We start from the raw sequence: 20,663 nt of genomic DNA, 5'->3' as shown, positions 1-20,663 counted from the left end.
ACGTCCAGTGACAGATTTTTTTTTTTATATTTAAAAACAAAATCAACCTCCCTCCAAGTAACCCCCAAAACAAACAAAAAATCAGATTAAATAAAATTTACAGTGAATATACCCAGCAAACATCTGTATGTGCAATTAAATACTGTCTGTTACTGTGGCACAAACCTCAAACAAACAATATACAAGTGTTCTGGGAGGTGGGGGGAGGCCTAAGTTTTAACTCTTTGGGGTTTGGGGAGACAAGATGGGGGAAGTGAGAGAAAGGAGAAATCAATTTTGCTTTTCTTAATTCTGTCCATATAAATATATTCATAAAGACCAGAAATGAAAAGGGAGCTTGGGATGGTAAGGAGATCGAATAGGGGAGTGTGGGACCCTCCCAAATCTACCTGACCAAAAAAATATGAAAAAAATTAATTTCATGGTGGGAGAAGAGATAAAAAATGGCAGAAGAGGATGGGAAGGAGAGGGAAGTAAGGAGGGGCCAACTGGGGAAAAAGAGGGGACCCATGGCAGGGGAGCGAGAAGGAGTCCAGTGCCAGTGTGTCTGTTCCATCTTCATCCCCACTGTCTTAGGCTCCAGTTCAGTGTCTGTCACCTTCCTTTCTGCCTCTGTCCGTGGTCTGTAAGGATCCCTCGGCCCCCTCCCCCATGCCCCCACTGCGCTGGTGCCTTCCCCTCCTCTGTTTATTGGGAGCTGGCTCGCTCCAGGATCCTCAGGTCATAGTTCTTTTTGGCCACTCGAAGTTTGAAGCGACTCACAGAGTTGTTGAGGCGAAGGGAGGCATTCTGGGCAGCCAGGGGGCTGGGAAACACAGCCACGATGGTGTACAAGGCAGCGAGGTCTGCATGGCGGCCGTTCTCAGCAGTCCCACCGTTGTCCCCCCCACCCCCGCCAGGCAGCCCCTGAGCATCCTTGAGCCACTGGATCTTGGCGCCAGACATGGCAAGCTGAGTGAAGAGTTTGTCCGCTTCGGTCCGAGTGATGCCCTCAGGGAGATCTGTCACCTCCAGCACCCGGCCCAAGACTAAAAGGGGAGGAGAAATGACATGGTTATGAGAGGACTAGTGAGCTCCCTGCAGAGAATTCTGTAGCCGAATCAAGTCTATTGACAGTGTCCTCAAGTGCCTGGCCTCACCCACCTTCCCCAAACCAGTGTAACACCCCACCATCTAGGCATCTAGGAGAAACAAAGAAAACTTTTCTTCTCTTAGACCAAGAAGAAACTGGGGGTCAGAATCCCAGATTTCTTCAGATCTGGAGACCTACACCTCATTTCTTGTGCCAAGTCAGTAGCCCAATCTGAAATATATCCCAGTCATCCCCTTCCCAGAGATCCCTCTTCCTTATCATCTAGGGAAGTCCATTTCCCTGCCTTTCCTTGTTTAGCAAACCCCTCCAAATAGGGGTAACCTGAGAGATCTTGTATGCCTAGTGGGGAAGGCCTGCAGCGGGTTACTCTCCCACATTCTCTTGTCGAGCTTCTGCTGAAGGACTAGGAGAACTACCAAGGCAGACATCCTAGATTGGGGTCAGGACCACTCCCACAAGACTCTCCTGTTAATAGGCTCAGCACCCCCAGCCATTGTATTATACTCAGTTTTTACCATCACCTTTTCCAAGACCTGAAATGGCCTGATAAGTACTGAGACACTTTAGTTCTCCAGTTTCTCCTTGCTCTTGAGTACAAAAGGGTCCTATTTCTACTCCACATCCTAAACTGGCTTTTCTCACTCATCCTAGGCTAGTAATGCAGGCTGGAGGGATGAGCACCTTCACTTGGGGATTCAGCATTTTGTTACTCACCGACATCTGTTGTCCCCAGGTCAGTGGAGGCAGATTTGAGTGCTTGTCTTTTGCTCCGGTTTCCATGCTTCAATCCACTCTGTCCCTTCAACATTTCAAAGATAACTCTTACCCCAGGTAAACAACATTGACTGCCTTGCATCCTAATGTCTGTCTGAAAGATTAAGGAGCAGCACCTGACCCTGAGGATCTTGCCCAACCAGGCAGGCAGACTGGCCAGAGTGGCCACTGAGAAACAGAGTCCTTCCCCCTTGGCACTGGGGTCAGGTGGGAAGAATGAGTATGGGAGAGGGGTAAGTTCCCTCCCACTTTATTCATTCTCAATGTGCTATCTATCGCCTGGGTCCATGCCACTGGTTGAGGTGGACGGCTCAGAGATAGGGGCCTGGATGAAAAGAGGGATTTGATGGTGGACACCCTTACCTGGTGTACCGTGTAAGTTGACTGGCCATGGAGCAAGGGAGGGCAGATAGACAGATTGTACTGCAATGGCTGGCCCAAGAGGGAGTAGCGCCCATCACCTAGGAAGAAAGGACAGATGGTTTTCTGGGAATTAGAACTTCATGATATAACTTTCATGAGACTTCAGGGGGTTTTGGAGATAGATGACAACAATGCATACTTTTCCTACTTTTTCTATGATAGGAGTGCCCAGGTGACTGACTAAAGAGTTGTCTCTCTTCCTAAACCCCACGGCTGTCAGCTGTATCTCAGGCAAATGAGGCTTTTAAGTTCCCTCACCCTTGAAGAAGGGCTCTGTCCACTGCAGACAAAAGACCCTGGGGAAAACCTACAGACCCTTATGAATGTCTTTCCTTCTTTCCTTCCTTTCTTCCTCCCTCCTCCCTCCCCCTTTTTAAAAAAAGTAATCTCTATGCCCAACGTGAAGCTTGAGCTCACAACTCTGAGATCAAGAGTCATATGCTCTACCGCCTGAGCCAGCCCAGTGCCCCGAATTTCTTATATAGATCCTCCTACCCCAAATCCAGGGCTCAAGTGTCTGACTTCTGTTGAGTGGCAATATAGTGAGTGGATAAGAACACAGGCTTGGAGCCAAACCGCCTAGGTTCAAATCCTGGCTCTGTGACTGGAAATGAGAGCTTGGGTACCTTTTCTATTCATCAGTGTTGAAGGTTGAATGAATACAAGACACGCAAAGCACTTACAGTCATGCTTTGTACACAGTAAGCACCATAAGTGTTACTTTATTGTTGATAAATGCTAGATTTCAGAGCACTCTGAAGTTTTTAAACCATATTCTCATCTGGTTTTCACTACTGCTGCAACAGCCAAGACAGAAACAGATAAAATTATTTCCATCTTATTTGGATCAATCCCATTTTATAGATTAGGAAACTGAGGTCTGCTTCCAAGCTTAAGTACCACACTATCACCTGGGTCTTCCCACTTGGGAATGGGCTGTGAAGGGCAGCAGCCAGCCCTATTCTAACCCCTTACCCTGTGCTGGACCCCCAGGCCGGGGGAACTGTGTGAGGACAGGAAGGGGACTGAGTCCTGTGCAGACATTGCTGAGACTGGTGACAGGAGAGGGTGCTGGAGACTGGGTAGGAGATGTGACAGGGCTGCTGCTCATTTGAGTGCTGGCCTGTGGAAGAGAGAGGCACACATATCATACATACAGCAAATATGACCCTCTGGATATTCCTATAGCTTGGCTTAAAATTCATCTCACTCAGAAAACTTCTCTTGCAGAGCTTTGTCAAAGTCAGATTGCTCCTTCCAACAGCCCCCATAGTCCCTAATTAATGTGTATTAATAATTAATGTATTTTGTTAAAATTTTTTTTATTTATTTGAGAGAGAGAGGGAGAGTGAGTGTGGAGTAAGGAGGAGCAGAGGGAGGAGGAGAGGGAGAGAAGTACAGAATCTCAAGTAGACTCTGCTGAACTCAGAGCCCCACGATCCTGAGATCATGACCTGAGCCAAAATCAAGAGTCGGATACTTAATGGACTGAGTCACGCCGGTGCCCCGATCTGTATTATTTTAATATCCATTTTTTGACACAGTGTTTTAAGTATGTGTCCCTTAGAGCTTAGGTTCCTTGCAAGCAGATGCTCTCTTCTATTTCTAATGATTCCCCCCGAAGAGTACCCAGGGAAATGCAAGTAGAAGAGGCTGCTTACTCAATGGCAAAGATTATTCTCCGAGAAGAATCTGGTCTCCTCCTTGCCAAGACAATGCTGGGCTGCAGGACTCACCTGGGGGTTACTCTCAGGATTGTATAGGTCTGCGGGTTTCTGCCCACGCTGGTCCATGCTGTAATATTTACAGTGACTCCACTGGACCATGGATGGGTTCTGGGGAGGCTGGGGTCCATTAGGGACATTCAGCTGCATGACCACCACGCCTGGTCCAGAAGGTGACACTCCTGAGTCGCAGGAAGAAAGGAATTAGTTGTCAATTCAAACTGTATTTTGACCTTCCGACTAACCCTGAGTGTGAAAGCCAGTAAGCAATCTACCCACTCACCTCAGGGTCACTTAAACTGTGTCTTGTCAGGAATCTGAGATAGTTGCTGATTTAGTGTCTGACTCCCCTCTCCCCAAACCAGTGAAAAGTGGAAGTGGAAGAGACATGGGTCCCATGGCCTTCACCTGGTGAGGGGCACTTTGGTATGCTTGGCAGAAAACTACTTCATTCTGTCAAAGTTGGGTATTACCAAATGCCCAGGTCAGATTGCTTAAATGTCTGGGCAAGGTATAGATCCAGCCTGGGGCTTGGGCCAGGGCTGCAGGCATGTGTAGGCTTTTCTGGTAATGGCTGCAGATAGGTCAGTGATCTCTGGTTGCTCTGGAGAAGATGAGTGCACACCGCTACCCTAAGCCAGGCCAATAACTGCTTGAAGTGGGAATGGCTGTATGTCATATTTGGGAAAGGACAAAATAATTCAAGGTGCTGAGGCATAGGGATTGTGTAGGGGAAGTAGGAGATGAGATATGTTCACTCATTTACTCAGCATTTACTGAACATTTATTATGTGCCAGTTCCTACGCTGGGTACTCGGAGTACAACAAACAAAAGTGTCCTTGCCCTTACAGGATGGACAGTCTATCAGGGAGTCACACGTTAAGCCAACAGCTAGTGTCAGAGTTTGAAGCACTTTCTAGTAAGGATCTTTATCCTGTAGGTGTTGGGAACAGAACTCCATAAAGCTAACTCAAGTGGCTGGATGGAAAACGGCTGAAGGGTGGAGGGACCAGAGGCAGGAAGACAGATTAGAAAGCCACAGAAAAAAGAAAGATGATGTTCTGAATTAGAGCTGTGACGGCGGCAACTGAGTGGCAACCTCTCTGAAGGTTTCGCTGACAGGCTCAGACGACTGGATGTGATCCTGAGGTTTTAGCACAGACAACCATGGATAGCCTTACCCTGTCACAAGCTGGGGGAAGCAAAGAGCTCAGTGTAAAAGAACATTAAGTCCTGAATCATCTTCACGGTGAAAAGCAAGGTATGGGACCAGGGAGAAGCAGTCTGAATGACAGTCCCTGCTGGAAGGGACGGATAGGAGCTCTGCTTCCCCACAGGGGACTGTCCAGCCAGAGCATCTGCTCTTGACCTCTGAGGTGAGATCTCTGATGGGGGACAGGATAAGTCCATGTGTGTGTGGCAGAAGAGAAATGGGACTGGGTGGCTAGCCTGAAAACCTGCCGCAGTGCTGCCACTGTCATGGCTCAGTGCTCTGAGGTTGCCACTGCTGCCGTTGTCACACTGCTTCCTGGGACGGAAAATGCTGCAGCCTCTGCCCTGGGCACCAGTCATGCTGAGAAGTGAGCATGATTGCTTTTCTCAGGTAGCATCGGTCAAAGGGAAGGAAAAGAAGCGGCGGGAGGCCTGAGAGAGCAGCTCTGGAGACACAGCATCTGTCGTGTCCTATTCTCTAGTCAATTTGTGGCCCCTACCCTCTGGGTTCATCTAATCAGAGAGCACAAATACTCAGAGCGACAGGCTCGCCTCTCCCCATCCTCTGCCACAGGGGACAGGGTATTCATCAGCATGGCTTGTAGAAGGGCCACCAGAAAATCGAACAGTTGTGGAGTGTCATACATTTAACAACTCCCCCCCTTACTATAGTTGCTCTGGGCATTTTCTTTCCCCATCCAAAGAGCCCCACCTGCTCCAACATCCTCTACCAACAAAATTGCAATTGACCTTATTCAAACACCTCATTGCTACCTGAGGGGGCCAACGCAAAAATAATCAAATCTACAGCTTTCTAGAAGGCAGCTCATAATCTGAGCCTAGTGCCTCAGGCCAAGAAAGGGTGGGGGAAACATGTGAGTGTGTAGGGTATGGGCATAAGCAAGGCAGTGGAAGCTCTTTCTAATACCAACATGTAGCCATAAGGAGCTATTAGAGGGCTCAAGGGGAGGGGGAAAGAGAACAAAGTCTTCATATTATTTTCTCTGATCCCGACAAAACCAAAGCTAGGGTTTCAGTCCCAGCCTTGGTCCTCCTCACACTAAGCCCTCCCCCGCTGGCCTGGAGCATTGTTCTTTCACTGAGCCGGGACACATAGCATTACACCGCCCATGAGCTGATTTTTATGCTTCTCTTCCTCAAGCCAAAAGCAGGTGGCATCCGTTAACAGCTGAACTGTCGCTACTTCTTAATGGACGTGGCAATAAAAAAAAAAAAAAAAGAAAGAAAGAAAGAAGAGAAAAACCACCTCACTACCTAGTGATAGCACTTCCATGTAATCAGGTTGGGGGAAGGAGCCTGGGTTGAAGCAGGAAGGGGGAGAAGGGGGTTGAATAAGGAAATCAATTTCAGCCTGAAAGCTCTGAAAGGAGAGGGGACGTGTGAATGGCTTTTTAAGTGGCATCATTAAACCTGGGCAGAAAGGTCGATTGGGCAGAGCAAACCGCATAAATACAAACAGATGACATTTATGTCTAGCAGAATTGGTTTTTGTTTAGTTGTTGTTTTTTTTTCCTAAATCACTGAGATAGAAGACTGATAAGGCTTCTTCCTTACCATGAGGAATCAAATCTATGGAAAGGAATGTCCAGAAAAGTAATATCCACAGGCATCTTTCCCATATTACAGGATACAATCCAACAGTATCTTAGTGTTTTTCTCCTTTTTTGGGGAAGGAAAGGAATATCTTCAGTGAGTGGGAGAGGAAAGTGTTTGTCTTGCTTTGGAATTCCCTCCGCTACAAAATGAGCAGTAAGTCTGTGAGAGGCTATCTCTGTACATATGTCACTCCGGCCAAGGCGCTGTGTCACTGTGAGCGGGGAGTCTGTGTGTATCACTGCCATTTCATGTCTGTGTGCCTCCTCCGCAGACAAGCTCCTCTGGAGAAACCTCAAGGGGCCATGGGCCATCATATCAGTGGGAAGAAAAGTGTTTCCTGGGGTTATAGTGCTGTCTAATATCACAGTGGAGGAATTAAGGTCTAGGCCTGGGGGTACAATGGACAACTACAAAAATGTATTAATAAGCCTGAACAGTTGTTCCAGGAACAGCCAATCTTAATCCCTGCCTTTATTTTTGGAAAAGTGACCATGTTGCTACATGGGAGAAGGGCGGGTGAATGTCCTCTGAAGGTGACATAGCAGCCCTTGTGGGCTATGCTGGCTTTCTATCTTCCCAGTAAAGGGTAAACTGGAAAGGAAGGAAGAAGCAGCACTTGTTTTTTTCTTCCAGCTCCTCTTATAATTCCAAAAGCAGAGACTGAAGACTTTTAAAATCAATGATATGGTGAATATGGTCTCTTAGGTGACATGGGTGGAACAGAGGGTCCCATCACCTAGGAAAAGAACAAGGGATCAGTCAGAGGAGCCTAAGATCCATCAATCAGGACAGTTTGGAAGAAAGGACATATAACAGAAGATTCTGAAGTAAGGGAACTAGAAGATGAAGAGGGCTTCATCCGTTTCTATTGATTTGGGAAGAGCAGAGATGACCTCCTTTCAATCCCAGCCCAGACCTCTAGTGCTGCCAACTTTCAGAAAAAGAGCTGTTCCAGTTTGCTTAACCCAGCATTAAGTCCGGGGTAAGTGGTGAAAAATTCTTCTCACTTGTTTTGTTTTGGATTTGAAGACCTTGTATTTGAAGATGAAGAGATACAACCACAGAGACCCAATACATACACTGAGATACCACTAAGGATTCACATAAAAATGCACATACAAATATACCCATATACACATGCCCACACTTGTTTTAACAAACAAGAGAGAAAATGCCCTGGAGTAGCAACCACCACCAGAGGCTACAGGGGTTCTTGGAGCTGGTTTCTACAATTTCCATATCCTGCTGGGAATTTCAAGATCACGTGCCCTTGGTGGACACTAGGAGAAAAAGCTAGAGAGACCAGTAACGTAATAAAAGGGGAAAGGCTGTTGAATTTAAAACCTCTCACCCTGTGAGACAGCCATGTTTGGTCTGAATGAAGGGAGAAGTCATTGCTCCTTGAAGGTAAGAACTGATCATGTCTTATGAACAAGACTAATTCTGGAATCCACTCCACAGCATTTAACTAACACCAGAGTGCAAAAACTCCTAGGTGAAAACCTTATTTCTAAAATGAGGAAAACTGTCAAAATACTTCTTTCTCACCAGAAGAGGGCACTCTGATATTCCCACAACAGGGGGAAATGGGAATGTCTGGAGACTGCATTAAGACCTCTGGGGCGCCTGGGTGGCTCAGTGAGTTAAAGCCTCTGCCTTTGGCTCAGGTCATGATCTCAGGGTCCTGGGATCAAGCCTCACTTGTGATCTCTGTCTGTCAAACAAATCTTTAAAAAAAAAAAAGATACCACCTCTCAACCCTCTCCCCCCGCCGGGCTGGAGAACCTCTAAAGCTGCTTTAGCTGCAGTGTAATGCTATGCCAGAGTGGGGTGAAAGGGCTACAAACAAGGGTGTTGGGAGAATTCCTGGCAAAGGCGGAAAGTGAGAGGCTGCGTGGCATCAGCCTATTCACCTGACAGTGGCTGCTTCAAAGATGGTCTTTAGCTATTGATATGATAGTCATTTCTTTCCCAGTGGAGGGGAAGGAAAAGAGTACAGAGACCTGTTGAAGGTGTGATATTGAGGGTGCAGGATGGGTTATGAAGAAGCAAAAGACCCAAGTTCAAGGTCTAGGATTTTGACTTCAGGCAAGTCATTTATCCTCTTCAAGTCTTAAATCTCGTCTTCACAGAGTTGTGGTGAGAATTAAAGTGACACAATGTATGTGAGCATGTATGAAAAATTGCCAAACAAATCTAAGATATGACTTAAAATGCATTTTATCAGCCTCCCTCACACTCCCAACAGAAAAGTAAAGCTGTCTATAGGAAGAATGAGTGCAACAGACAAAAGTAAATACTTCATGTCTCAAAGGCATGAGAGCAGTGAGTGTAATGCTGGATTCAAGGAGGAAAAAAAAATTAAGAAAGAAAGAAAACAAGGAACCCAATCAAGGATGTGGCTTCCCGGGAATGGAGACAGGGCAACCAGCCTTACCTCTCAAGAGGTCAACTTCAGCACCCATGGAAAACACCAGTAAGGACCCTGGTCTTTCCTCATGGTGACGCTACACTGGGAACAGAGGCAATCCCTGAACTGTCTTGTCGTTCCTGACTCTAGAGCACAATCCCTTTAGCACTGTTTGCTCTGGCTGGTACCCAAGACCTCCAGTTCTTTACCCTCTTACCTGAGTACTGCTGTGGCATCTGTGGTGGACTGCAGGGAGAGGGAGACTGAGGCATCTGGTACTGCTCAGTGCCGGGAGGTTGCAGAAAACCCACAGAAGGGCTGAGGGGTGGAAAAGAGAGTAGGGTTAAAGTGGGAGAGGGAGGAGCACAGCTCCTGGCAAACAGCTGCTGCTTTCCGGGCCTCCCCTGTGGGAAGCACAGGCAGCAGCCAGTCATTCCCAGACCAATTTGCCAGGCAATTTCTAAAATCACTCATCAGTTCAAAGTTAATTATATATATTTGTACTTGATCATCTTTCAATTAGGAAGCTGCTAATCAGTGCTACAGATGGAATGTTAGTGACACATGCTCTTCCCAACAGTGTGGAAACACCAGACACATACACGTGCACACACACACACACACACACATTCTGAAAAACACAAAGTGCCAGAAACAGACATACAGTGCCAGAGCGAGATGGGTGAAAAAGAACTAAGAAGGTGTCTGACTGAGGTTATTTACACAATGGCAAACAGAGTTACCTAAAGACAAATGGGGAATTCCCCCCAGTACTCATGATAACATGGAAACATACACACAAAAAGAGAAGTGAACATACACACTGTGAGAAACACAGACATACATATAGGTAGGCCCAGACTTGACTTCTAGTTCTAACTAGCTCTATTTCTAACTAGCTCTTCTTCTAACCAGCTCTATTTCTAACCAGCTCTACTTCTAACTAGCTGGTTGACTTTGAGTAAGTTTCTTACCTAGCTGGAATATTCTCATTTATAAAAGAAGGGAGAAAAATTTAAAAAGGGGGAGTGGAAATAAAATAAAAAGAGTAAAAAATAAAATATTTTATTTAGTTTATATAATAAATATATATATAATAAAAATAATATAATTATTTTATTCTAATATTAGAATAAAACATAAAAAGAAATAAAAATATTTCTATCTATTTATTTATTTGACAGAGAGAAAGAGAGATCACAAGTAGGCAGAGAGGCAGGCAGGTGGGGGGGAAGCAGGAGCCCAATGTGGGGCTCAATCGCAGGACTCTGAGACCATGATCTGAGCTGAAGGCAGAGGCTCAACCCACTGAGCCACCCAGGGGCCCCTGGACTAAATATTTCTAAGGTGGCTTTGACCTCTAAAATTCTATCAGCTATAACCTATACTATGATACACACATACACACACACACATAAGCAGACACACAGAAAAAGACTGAGATTCATCCATGGATATAAACAGAGGTACACAGAAAAATTTACATATATATATACTCCAAATTGCCTCTTTTAATGATGAGCAGTCTCTATACCATAGTTCTAAATCCCACTGATTTGAAAAACTGGTAAGAAAAACAAAAAAACTGGGGACATCATAAAGCCTTTGTCTCTGAAGCAGGAATTTTTTTTTCTGCTGATCAGGTCTTATTCAAATGTCAAAACAGTAAAGAGAAAAGAAGAATGAACTCCCTCATAGTCTACCTGCTTTAGGGCACCACTGGAATCTTAACCCCTGCCCTTCTTTTCTTAGGTTACTGGAAAGTTGCGGAAGGTCTATGGGAGATGTGCCCCAACTCTCTGGGAGTCCTCACCTTGTACCGTTCTGCTGAGCGGGTGGGATCACGCTGTAGTACACTGGTACGCCCCCTGCTGGGAGGCCCCCTTGCACAGACTGGCTCGCAGGGACCAGCATGGGTTGCTGGAAAGGCGGCTGGACCACATTTTGCGAGTCATTACCCACTGGGACCTGGGTAGAGATAAGAAGAGAATGACCACTTGTACTCCTAATGAGCTCATCCAGAGAATGGCCAAGTAAGTCATCACCAGACCAGGACACTGACTTCCTTCCCTACCTTTACAGACTCTTCCTACTCTCTTCATCTGCCTAAAGGAAATGTGTACAGAGCTTTCTGCACTTCCTTCTTTTCCAAACACCTCCCTTGGGCATCTGACGTAGAGAAAGGAGCCTGACTTCCTTTAGATCCTAGTTTTCTGGGCTATATACTCATTTGCACGGCTGTATAATAAAGACCAAACAATTTAAATAAAGACCACCTTCTCAGACTCTTTGGGCTCTCAGAGGAAAAACACCTACAAAATCTAGGGGGAAAGTGAACAGTATTTTAGTGTCGGAGTTGTCACACTGGATGACATGGGAGACTGTTCTCCTTTTCCTCATCCCAAGGACTGGGTGATCTTTCCCAGTGCTGAATGCACCCACTTGGTAAGAAGGCAGTGGAGTGTACTGAACCACCAGGCCTTGCATCTGGCCCCCCATGCTGCTCCTCTGGTTGCTGAGCAGGCCCTGGTTCTGTGGCTGCTGGACCCCAATCATGCCTTGGTAAGCCGCCTGCTGCTGGTTAGGCATCATGGGCTGTAAACCTAGGGACAGGCAAGGCAGAGAAGACATTAGCATGTCTCAACAATGTTTAGGAGGTCACACTTGCTCAGTGATTTTCTTTCTCCTGTCTATTTCACCTTTTCTTTTTCTGGAGATCCTAGGTCCCTCTTGGGACTAATCATTCCTGTGCCTTTTTAAAAACAAAAACAAAAACAAAACCAAGGAAGGTACTTCTTGTCTTTGTCCCAGTCTCTGCCCTTCCCCTATTTACTGCTCCCCTACCCCAGCAGTTCCTCTTACCAGGCTGCTGGGATGGCTGAGGCAGCTGCTGACCACGTTGGGGGCTGTAGGCCACCGGGTGAGACAGAGGTCGGTATTGCTGGTTGGAATTAGGATACTGTCCAGGGGGATAGTAAGAAACCTGGATCTATGGTGAGAGGAAACAGATATGTGAGATGCTTCCTTAAAATCAACCCCAACATCGCCAACTATGCATCAGGGTCTGGGCGCCTAGGTGGTTTAGTCAGTTAAACACCTGACTCTTGATTTCAGCCAAGTTATAATCTCAGGGTCGTGAGATCAAGCCTGAGTTGGGCTCTGCACTCAGCACAGCACCTGCTTGAGATTCTTTCTCTCCCTCTGTCCCACCCAGCCCCCAAATAAAAAAAATCTTTAAACCAATAAATCAATAAATGCTTCAGCGTCAATGGCGAGAAATCTGTAAATAGAGATTTTTTGGACCTGCAATTGCAACATTAATAAACAAGTTTGAAACAGAACAGGAATGACTTATGTTATACAGAAGGATGACCTTCTGCCTAGAAAGACAACACTCAAGTGCAAGGTGGGGAAATTGAAGTGGGGACAGGTATCCCCTCTGATCTTCGTAAACTAGATGAGGAAAGAAAGATTATTAATAGTGGACAAACTGACTTAGTGGTTTAAGGTGGGAGCCCGTGCTGCTCACCTGTTGAGGGGGCTGCATGTAGCCCTGGGGCGGCAGAACTTGCTGAGTAGGTGGCGCATGACTAGAAGGGGAATAGCTAGACGTGGGGAGGGGCTGTCCCGTAGAAGCCATAATGAAGCCAGTCTGCTGGGGGTGCTGGGAGATAAGTGGGGGCTGGAACAGAGCTGAGGATGGGTCAGCTGCTTCAGTAGAACCTTGGCGGCTAAGGCTCATTTGTCCAAAGGGGTTGCTGAGGTCCTCTGCCTGTTGAGACAGCAAGGGAGACTTGAGGACTCAAGTCATATTAAGCCCCCTGTATTTGGCTTCAACACAAAGACAGACAGACAGACAGAGCAACCCTCTCTATAGCCTTCTTTATTTACACCAATTTGGGATACTCCTGTCTCCATTCCCTGGGAGGCAGTTTTTAGCCCTAAGCCTCTGTCATGTGGTATTTTTAAACTGCTGTGAGCGGGGGTGCCTGACTGGCTCAGTCTCTTGATCTAAGAGTTGTGAGTTCAAGCCCCACACTGGGTGTAGAGATATTTAAAAATAAACTCTTAAAAAAAAAAACCTGCTATTACGGGTGCCTGGGTGGCTCAGTGGGTTAAAGTTTCTGCCTTTGGGTCAGGTCATGATCTCAGGGTCCTGGGATAGAGCCCCGCATCAGGCTCGCCTGCTTCCCCTTCTCTCTCTGCCTGCCTGCCTACTTGTGATCTCCCTCTCTGTCAAATAAATAAATAAAATCTTAAAAAAAAAAAAAAAAAAACCAACCCTACTATTAACTGAACGAGTGTCTGAGGCCCAACTCCAGAATAAGACTCCTTACCACAGGTGAGATGACAATGGCCACTCTCACTATGACTTTAATCAGAATTAGTCCTGGAGAGATGGGAGCAAAAACACAACTTTCTATTTATATAGAAAAGATAGGACAAACTAATTAGGGTTAAAAAAAAGATTGTTGGGGTGCCTGGGTGGCTCAGTGGGTTAAAGCCTCTGCCTTGGGCTCAGGTCATGATCCCAGGGTCCTGGGATCGAGCCCCGCATCGGGCTCTCTGCTCAGCGGGGAGCCTGCTTCCTCCTGCCTCTCTGTCTACTTGTGATCTCTGTCTGTCAAATAAATAAATAAAATCTTAAAAAAAAAAAAAAAGATTGTTAAGTCCTCCATTTCCTGTGCCTCCCTCATGTTTCTAACCATACAAAAGGCTTTATGTTGCCATAGATCCTGTTTTTATAATGAAGGACCTAAATAACACTTTGAGTGGACTAGGGATGGCTAGGTTCATGTGGCTACTCAGCTTTGCCTATCCAGTCAAAGGACTAGTGGGCTCCCCCTCCTGCTGTTTATCTCCTTCCTCCCTCCTCTCGAGGTCATTTCCACCTCTGTTCTCTGACACTTGCCTAGAGTTCTCCTGCCCTTCAGGAACGACTTCCAATTCTCACCTCTGAAAGGAGGCCAGGCTGAGTGGCTGAGCTGGAGGGCAAGGAGACTGACAGGCTAGTCTGTAATTGCCTCCTCTCTCAGCCTTCTTCTCTAAGCAGCAAGAGGGAAGGACGGTGTTCCACCTCTCACTTATATGATGACAGGTCAGAATTTGTTAACTTCCCTGTTCCTTCTGCTTCCTGGACAGTAATTCACACACACACAGGCACGCATGCAGAGGCACATGCACACACACGCACGCAAGCGTAAGAACAGGACTTCTTTTGAAAAACAAACTAGTAGAAATAAATGACAATGCCTTCCTATGGTTTCACTTAATTTTTAGGAATCTGATCTTCAAGTTAGCTGTTTCACTACGTTAGTGGGCAGGGATAGGTAAGAGGACTGGACTGCAGCTTTTTTTGAGGACCATATTCCCGAACTTTTCAGAATGGAGATGAGAGATGGAAGGAAAGAGGGGATTCTAGTAAAAAGTCAGACCATGTGATTCACACACACACACACACACACAACCAGGGTTCTCATAATCATGATAGAAGTTAACAACTATGAAGTAAATTAGGCCTTCACAGGATTTGTAGTGAGGGTACAAACAATTAAAACAGCATGTGCTATGCACTCGAAGTGGCTATTTTTTAATATAAAATAACACAGTAAGGTAGAGGAACATTTTAGGTTTTTAACCAGTGATGCCAGAGTAATCTGCAATTGTGCTTTTATCTTCAAAAGAAATTACAGAAAACCAGCCTATACAAGATAAACTGGGTTCTGCGAGTTCATACATGTCCAGAGAGGGGGTGAGATGAGGATGCATACAGGAGAGTGATGAGAAGCCCAGGTTAGAGCAATATCCCATTCTGTCCCCCGCCTGAAACTCAGTGCTCCTATCTGTCTTACACTTAGGCATCTTCTGATGCCTAAAGTGCTGTGATGAGGCCACGACAATAAAATATAGCTCAGCCTGTGCTAGTCCTTTGCTTAAGAAGAAACGCCTTTTAACATGGCCCTCCAGAAAACGCAATTACTTTGTCCCAGATGGACCCCACAGACGTACCACAGATACAGGCCACACATGGACATGACATAGAGGGGAACAAAGTTTATACCATGTTGTACTGCTGGGGCGGAGAGACTGGCAGAAGGACTTGGGGACAGGAGCCTGGAGAGAACTGAACAGGCTGCGGAGAGGGCTGCAGAGCCGGGACTGGCTGTGGACCAGCAGAGAGGCATGTGGTACAGGAAAGAGAAAAGGGAGGTACAGGGAGAGGTAGGGGGAGGGGAGCAGAGGCAGGGAGGGAAAGGGGAGGAACAACAAGGTTAATCATAAAAAAAAATGTCACGTGAATAGCGAGGCCGCTGAGCAGACTGGAGAGCAAGCCCAGGATAGCTGACAGCTTTGGCATCTCTGGCAAACAAGCAATCTCTCCTTCTGGAGACACCCGTGGCAGGGCATGCTGCACCCCGTTAGCTGCTCAGAACTCTGCAGCTGTTGTGAGTAATCTTTTGTGCTTTTCCCAAAGCACTTTTTCTGAACACACGATTCCTGGGGAGCATGATCCTAACCCTCCTTGAATGCCCACTTGAGAAGGGATTCCTGCTTCTGTAGGAGAGGTTATCCAAGGTCTGGTTCAGCTTTCCCAGCCAAGCCCCTGATTTCACACCACAGCACTCCAAGAGGAAGTGCTCATTCACAAGGGATCGTGTCCCTCCCAAGGGCAGGGAAGGAAAAAACAGCCAGTTCATGCCTGGTTCCAGCTACTTCCTCCTGCTCTGCCATTGTTCTGTGCTCCTCTAGGCTGTGAGGGCAGTATGAAAAATGCCCGGGTAAGAAAACGGGGAGGGATTTGGAATAAAATATAAATAGCTTTACTGTAGATTTTGTTCCTTCAGTCCCTTCACTAGCCTCAAGCAGGAAGATTTGTTTATGAGGAACATGATGTGTTCTAAACCAACTAATGGGAAGTTCTTTTTTCTTTCTCTTCTTCCCCTCCAGCCATTTCAATCACCTCTCCTGGAGAATCAGTTCTCCAGCCTTAGCCCTTGGTGGAAGATGGGGTGGGAGAAAGGAGAGAGGCTAGGAAGGGGTGGGGGAAGTAACCTTTATATACAGTCTCATTTACATACGTAGTATCATTACAGACTCATAATAATCCATAGGCAGATGTGATAACTTGTATCTGCAGTTAAGATAGTAAGGCTCGGAGGAATTTAATCACACATCCAGGATCACACAGCTAATGCAGCAGAGGTGGATGGGAACCTAGTCTGGCCTGACATGTATTCTTTCCAGTCCACTCTAACAGTAGGGAGCAGGTGAAGGAAGAAGTTAAATATTATTATACAAACATTTTTTTGTTTGTATGATTCTCTACCCTCCTTTCAAATTTAGAAGTATGGGGGCCCAAGGTATCAATATCATCTCCTGACATATACCTCAGGGGAGACTATTTCACAAAGGGGACTAATAGTTCTGGAGGCAGAATCCAGGAATTAGAAGACCTCCAAAATAGAGAATGCTCCTGTTACCTGGATTAATAAAATCTAAATCATCTTGGTTAGGAAAAAGCTACTGAGAACCCACTGTGTGACCTGGGGGAGATGCTGCAGGCCCTGTGATGGACTCCCAGCTTTCCCAGCATCCCTCATGCCTGTAAGCCAGAGCCATTTCAAATATAACAGGCTGCTCAGCATGAGCTACTTTTGCTGGTGGCTTTTAAGCCCATTTTCTATTACCCTAATCCTCTTCTTTCTCTCAGGAGAGGATCTATTGTGCTTCAGGCCTCATATCCTCTGGGGGCAGAGAGGTGGCCGTAGGTATAGCTGCCTGTTTCTTCACATTTGTGAGTTCTGAGTTTAAAAAAAAGAAAAAAGGAAGAAATGATGCTCTTCTCTTAGGCCTCTTCTGACTGAGAAAGGGTAGTGGTAAAGGTATGGGTCTCGGTGCTATTTTGAAGTTTTTCCACCACTATCCTCAGCTACAGAGCTACAGATTCTCAGAGAATCTCAAACTCCAGGTCTAGGGAACTTCCAAAAAACCATGGGGAAGCCAAAGATTGGCCCTGAGGGCTAAGACTGCCACCTGCTGGTGAATTCTGGGTTAGATCACTGGCTCCTGGCTGCCTGACTAGACTCCCAGAGGACTCTTCCTCAAGAGGTCCCGCGCCACCTTAGGTGAAGAAGGCAAAAGGTAGCCACTGGTCCTTTAATACTTGGCCTCACTGCTTGGTTTCATGTGTTCTACTGACACATGACAGGGAGGTCTGTTCTGACAGCAGAAGCCTGCCAAGAATGGAAAGTTTAGCATAGTTCAGCCAGCACTGTGCAAAGGCCTGGTGCAAATGCCTCTTGCTACAAATTTCTGAGGGAACAGAATCTCTGTAACAAATAATGCTCCCCTGTCTCCAACCTTCAGGTCCTTACTAGTACTGGACATCCTGCAGGAGACCAGTCAATACCCATGACTGACCCATTGGCCCTCATGATCCAAAAGCAGGGCCAGAATAAGTTAAAGTTTGGGATTTAGGGCCAGTCACCTAGACACTCTAAAGTTCTTTCAGCCCCAAATGGTTATTCTCTAGTCTCTTTAATCTCCTCCCTCTTTTGTTGTCTGTTTCTACATATGGGTGGAAGGAGGCGGCAGATGAAGACCAAAAGAAGGAGAAAAGGGAGCAAGGCTGTATTAAACTACTTTCTGCTTTCAGAAAATGCAAATATTGCGACCTTAGACAAGAGACACACACACACAGAAATGCAGTAGGAGATAGCCAGAGAGAGGCGCACCCACTTCCAGGTCTGAATGAAGACCTGTCAGGGAAAGCACACACACAGCACACTTCAGTATGGAGGAAGGTAAGCTGGTAAGAATGGGACTTAATGAGGTAGATGGTGGTAGAGCAAGAATGGAAGTCAGGACTACAGAGAAAATGATTTAGGGACCAAGAGAAAGGCCCGGGATGATCTGCATGTGGGTCACATTAAGATACAAAGCAGGGTTCCCAGATCATCACAATATCAGAATGCGGTACTACTGGGCCATCCTGGGCTCCTTCCAGTCTATTTTCCAGTTTTTGGGGAATGAGTGTCTGTGATTTGCTTGCTTTACCTATGGAAGAGACAGATCTGAGGCCAAGCGGGACTAAGTGAGCACGGAGGTGAGGGAGCCTGGGAGCTGAAATGAGAAACACTGTGGCAGCGGAGTGCAGACATGGGCTTCCCGCTAGTAGACAGTGCCACCAGAGACACGCCAGGACACAGGATGGGCTCCACTCCCGGGAAGCTCTACTCACAGGGAGAAGAGTGAAAGTGAAGCCCTTAGTGCAGCTCTCCTTAGAGTATTAAGGAGACTTAAACCAGAACATGAACGTTCCAGTCTAGAATAGGGACTGATTCTGATGCCGATGACTTGCATGATCTCCACGGAAACAAAACTTCACTCAAATCCTACTGGGAATCAACCTCTATCAGTCCAGCAACAGAAGGAGAAAGAGCTCTTTCATGACAGGGGAAACAAAGACAATTTGGGGGAGTTCTGAGCCTCACAGCATATGTATGGCAGGAGTCCTGAGTATATTTCCTTTCTTCAAACCCCGACTCATAAATACGTGTTTAGGGCTCAACAGTCCCATGAACACATTCAGTCAGTTATGGTGGGAGCTGTGATCCCTTCAAGCTCCATCTGTGGACACAGTGAACAAAATCGCCTTGCTAATTACACAGGACACAGAGGGAGATGCGGAACAGCAGAAATGTGGAATGGGGTAAAAGATCCCACTGGTAGTTCTCAGCAAGAGGAAGAAACAGGAAGCAAAAAGCTCCCAGACTGACTCTAAAAGCACTTGGGCCAAAGCCCTGCCCTCACTCCTCTCTCCCGACAACTAACAAACAAGACACAGTGGAGGGAGTGGCAGGTGTCCAACAGATCTTTCCTGCCACCCACAGCACAAAACACGCAACTGTACTTCTAGGATCAGAGGGGAGGGGGCTCTGGCACTGCTTGGTGACTCACCTGTGAGATCATGTGATTATTCAAGGGTGGTTGTTGCTGAGGCGTGGGTGGGAGAGCAGGAAGCTGCGGCTGTGGCGGCTGCTGTGGCTGCTGCTGGGCAGTACAAGGGAGAAGGCCCCGGACAGACTGGGATGAGGTGACTGGGCTGCACACTTCTGGGGCACCTAGTGCCATACCTAAGGCAAAGAGGAGACCCACCAAGAGTTGTAAGCACCAGCCGTGATCATGCCATCCTTGGAGATGCAGGGTTCTACTCCTTCCCTGCTGCTTCTCCTCACTTCCCTTTTGTCCATTCCCCCACTGTCTTGGGAAGATCCGCTCATGAGCACTGATGCATTTCAGCTGCCCTGCTGATGGCAGTCCTCATCTTAGCAGGTTTCTCCTCCCCAGGGACAGTAAATACCTTGCCCATCGATGTTGGATTTCAGAACTGAACGAAATGTGAGGCTGCCAAGGCACCTCCCCTGAGGGGGCTAGAATCTGTCCATCATGACTAGACAGTTGAAAACATGAATGTCTGCTTCCTGGGAAGGTGCAGATTCCTGATCCCTTGATAGACTTATCTTCTCTCTGATTTCTTTTCAACTTGTTGCATTTCATAAAAGTTGCTGAGAAGGCAACCTTGCCTCTCCAAGCACTCGCCTGTGTACACACACAAGCACAACTGTCACCCAACTATTCTCCCCATTTTCAGCCTCTCCAAGCCACGCATTCACATAAAATACTTTTACTGACTATCTGCTATGTGTTGGGCATTGTACAATGAACTGAGAGCACAAAGGTGAAGAGAACACAGTTCTTGCCCTTAAGCAGCACAGGATCTTCTGACAGGAGCTGGACACACACACAATGATTACAATCTGATAAGGATAAGGGATGCATCCGTGATATGAAAAAAGTTGTATGGCCGCAAGGTTGAAGAAGCAGTAATTCACTTAAGGAGGAAGTGGAAAGAGAAATGGATTTTGTTTTTATTTATTTATTTATTTTTTTAAAAGATTTTATTTATTTGACAGGCAGAGATCACAAGTAGGCGGAGAGGCAGGCAGAGAGAGAGGAGGAAGCAGGCTCCCTGCTGAGCAGAGAGCCCCATGCAGGGCTCGACCCCAGGACCCTGGGATTATGACTTGAGCCAAGGCAGAGGCTTTAACCCACTGAGCCACCCAGGCGCCCCGAGAAATGGATTTGAAGGGTGAGGAGAAGGCTTCTCAGACCAAGAGGGGATGAAGCTAATACCATATCCAGCCAATGGCTAGAGGACAAGAGGAAGACGGATATCCCGAAGTACGGCCAAAGTAGCAAACTGGGGTCAGGAAAAAATGCTGCATTAAGTCATCTGGTTTTTATTATGCAGGGGATGCAGAAACACAGACATTTTTAAAAGGAGGACTGCCATGATTAGATCTATATTTTGAACTTAAAAACTGGTGCTAAAAAGGGCTGAGGATG

At 46.6% G+C, this 20,663-nt stretch overlaps 1 protein-coding gene across 21 annotated transcripts in view; it reads right to left on the bottom strand.

Moving 5' to 3' along the window:
• Nucleotides 1–3: 3 nt before the first annotated feature.
• R3HDM2 (R3H domain containing 2) overlaps nucleotides 4–20,663 on the bottom strand; it is a 163,313-nt gene continuing 142,653 nt past the window's right edge. For 14 of the 21 annotated variants that reach the window (XM_059184864.1, XM_059184862.1, XM_059184861.1 and 11 more), the window contains 12 exons: nucleotides 19,215–19,390; nucleotides 15,316–15,417; nucleotides 12,784–13,026; nucleotides 12,117–12,243; nucleotides 11,697–11,857; nucleotides 11,068–11,222; nucleotides 9,472–9,572; nucleotides 4,027–4,196; nucleotides 3,266–3,413; nucleotides 2,231–2,328; nucleotides 1,808–1,892; nucleotides 4–1,028 (listed from right to left, as the gene is read on the bottom strand). In XM_059184864.1, the coding sequence (XP_059040847.1) occupies nucleotides 688–1,028; nucleotides 1,808–1,892; nucleotides 2,231–2,328; nucleotides 3,266–3,413; nucleotides 4,027–4,196; nucleotides 9,472–9,572; nucleotides 11,068–11,222; nucleotides 11,697–11,857; nucleotides 12,117–12,243; nucleotides 12,784–13,026; nucleotides 15,316–15,417; nucleotides 19,215–19,390 (1,907 nt within the window). In that variant the 3' untranslated portion in view covers nucleotides 4–687. The remainder of the gene's footprint in view (nucleotides 1,029–1,807; nucleotides 1,893–2,230; nucleotides 2,329–3,265; nucleotides 3,414–4,026; nucleotides 4,197–9,471; nucleotides 9,573–11,067; nucleotides 11,223–11,696; nucleotides 11,858–12,116; nucleotides 12,244–12,783; nucleotides 13,027–15,315; nucleotides 15,418–19,214; nucleotides 19,391–20,663) is intronic. The other 7 variants (XM_059184868.1, XM_059184872.1, XM_059184877.1 and 4 more) reach the window with 1 other exon arrangement.

This window comes from Mustela lutreola, chromosome 8 (assembly GCF_030435805.1).
Source record: "Mustela lutreola isolate mMusLut2 chromosome 8, mMusLut2.pri, whole genome shotgun sequence".
NCBI classification, from domain to species: Eukaryota; Metazoa; Chordata; class Mammalia; order Carnivora; family Mustelidae; genus Mustela; species Mustela lutreola.
This window is presented reverse-complemented; position numbering and strand designations above follow the sequence as displayed.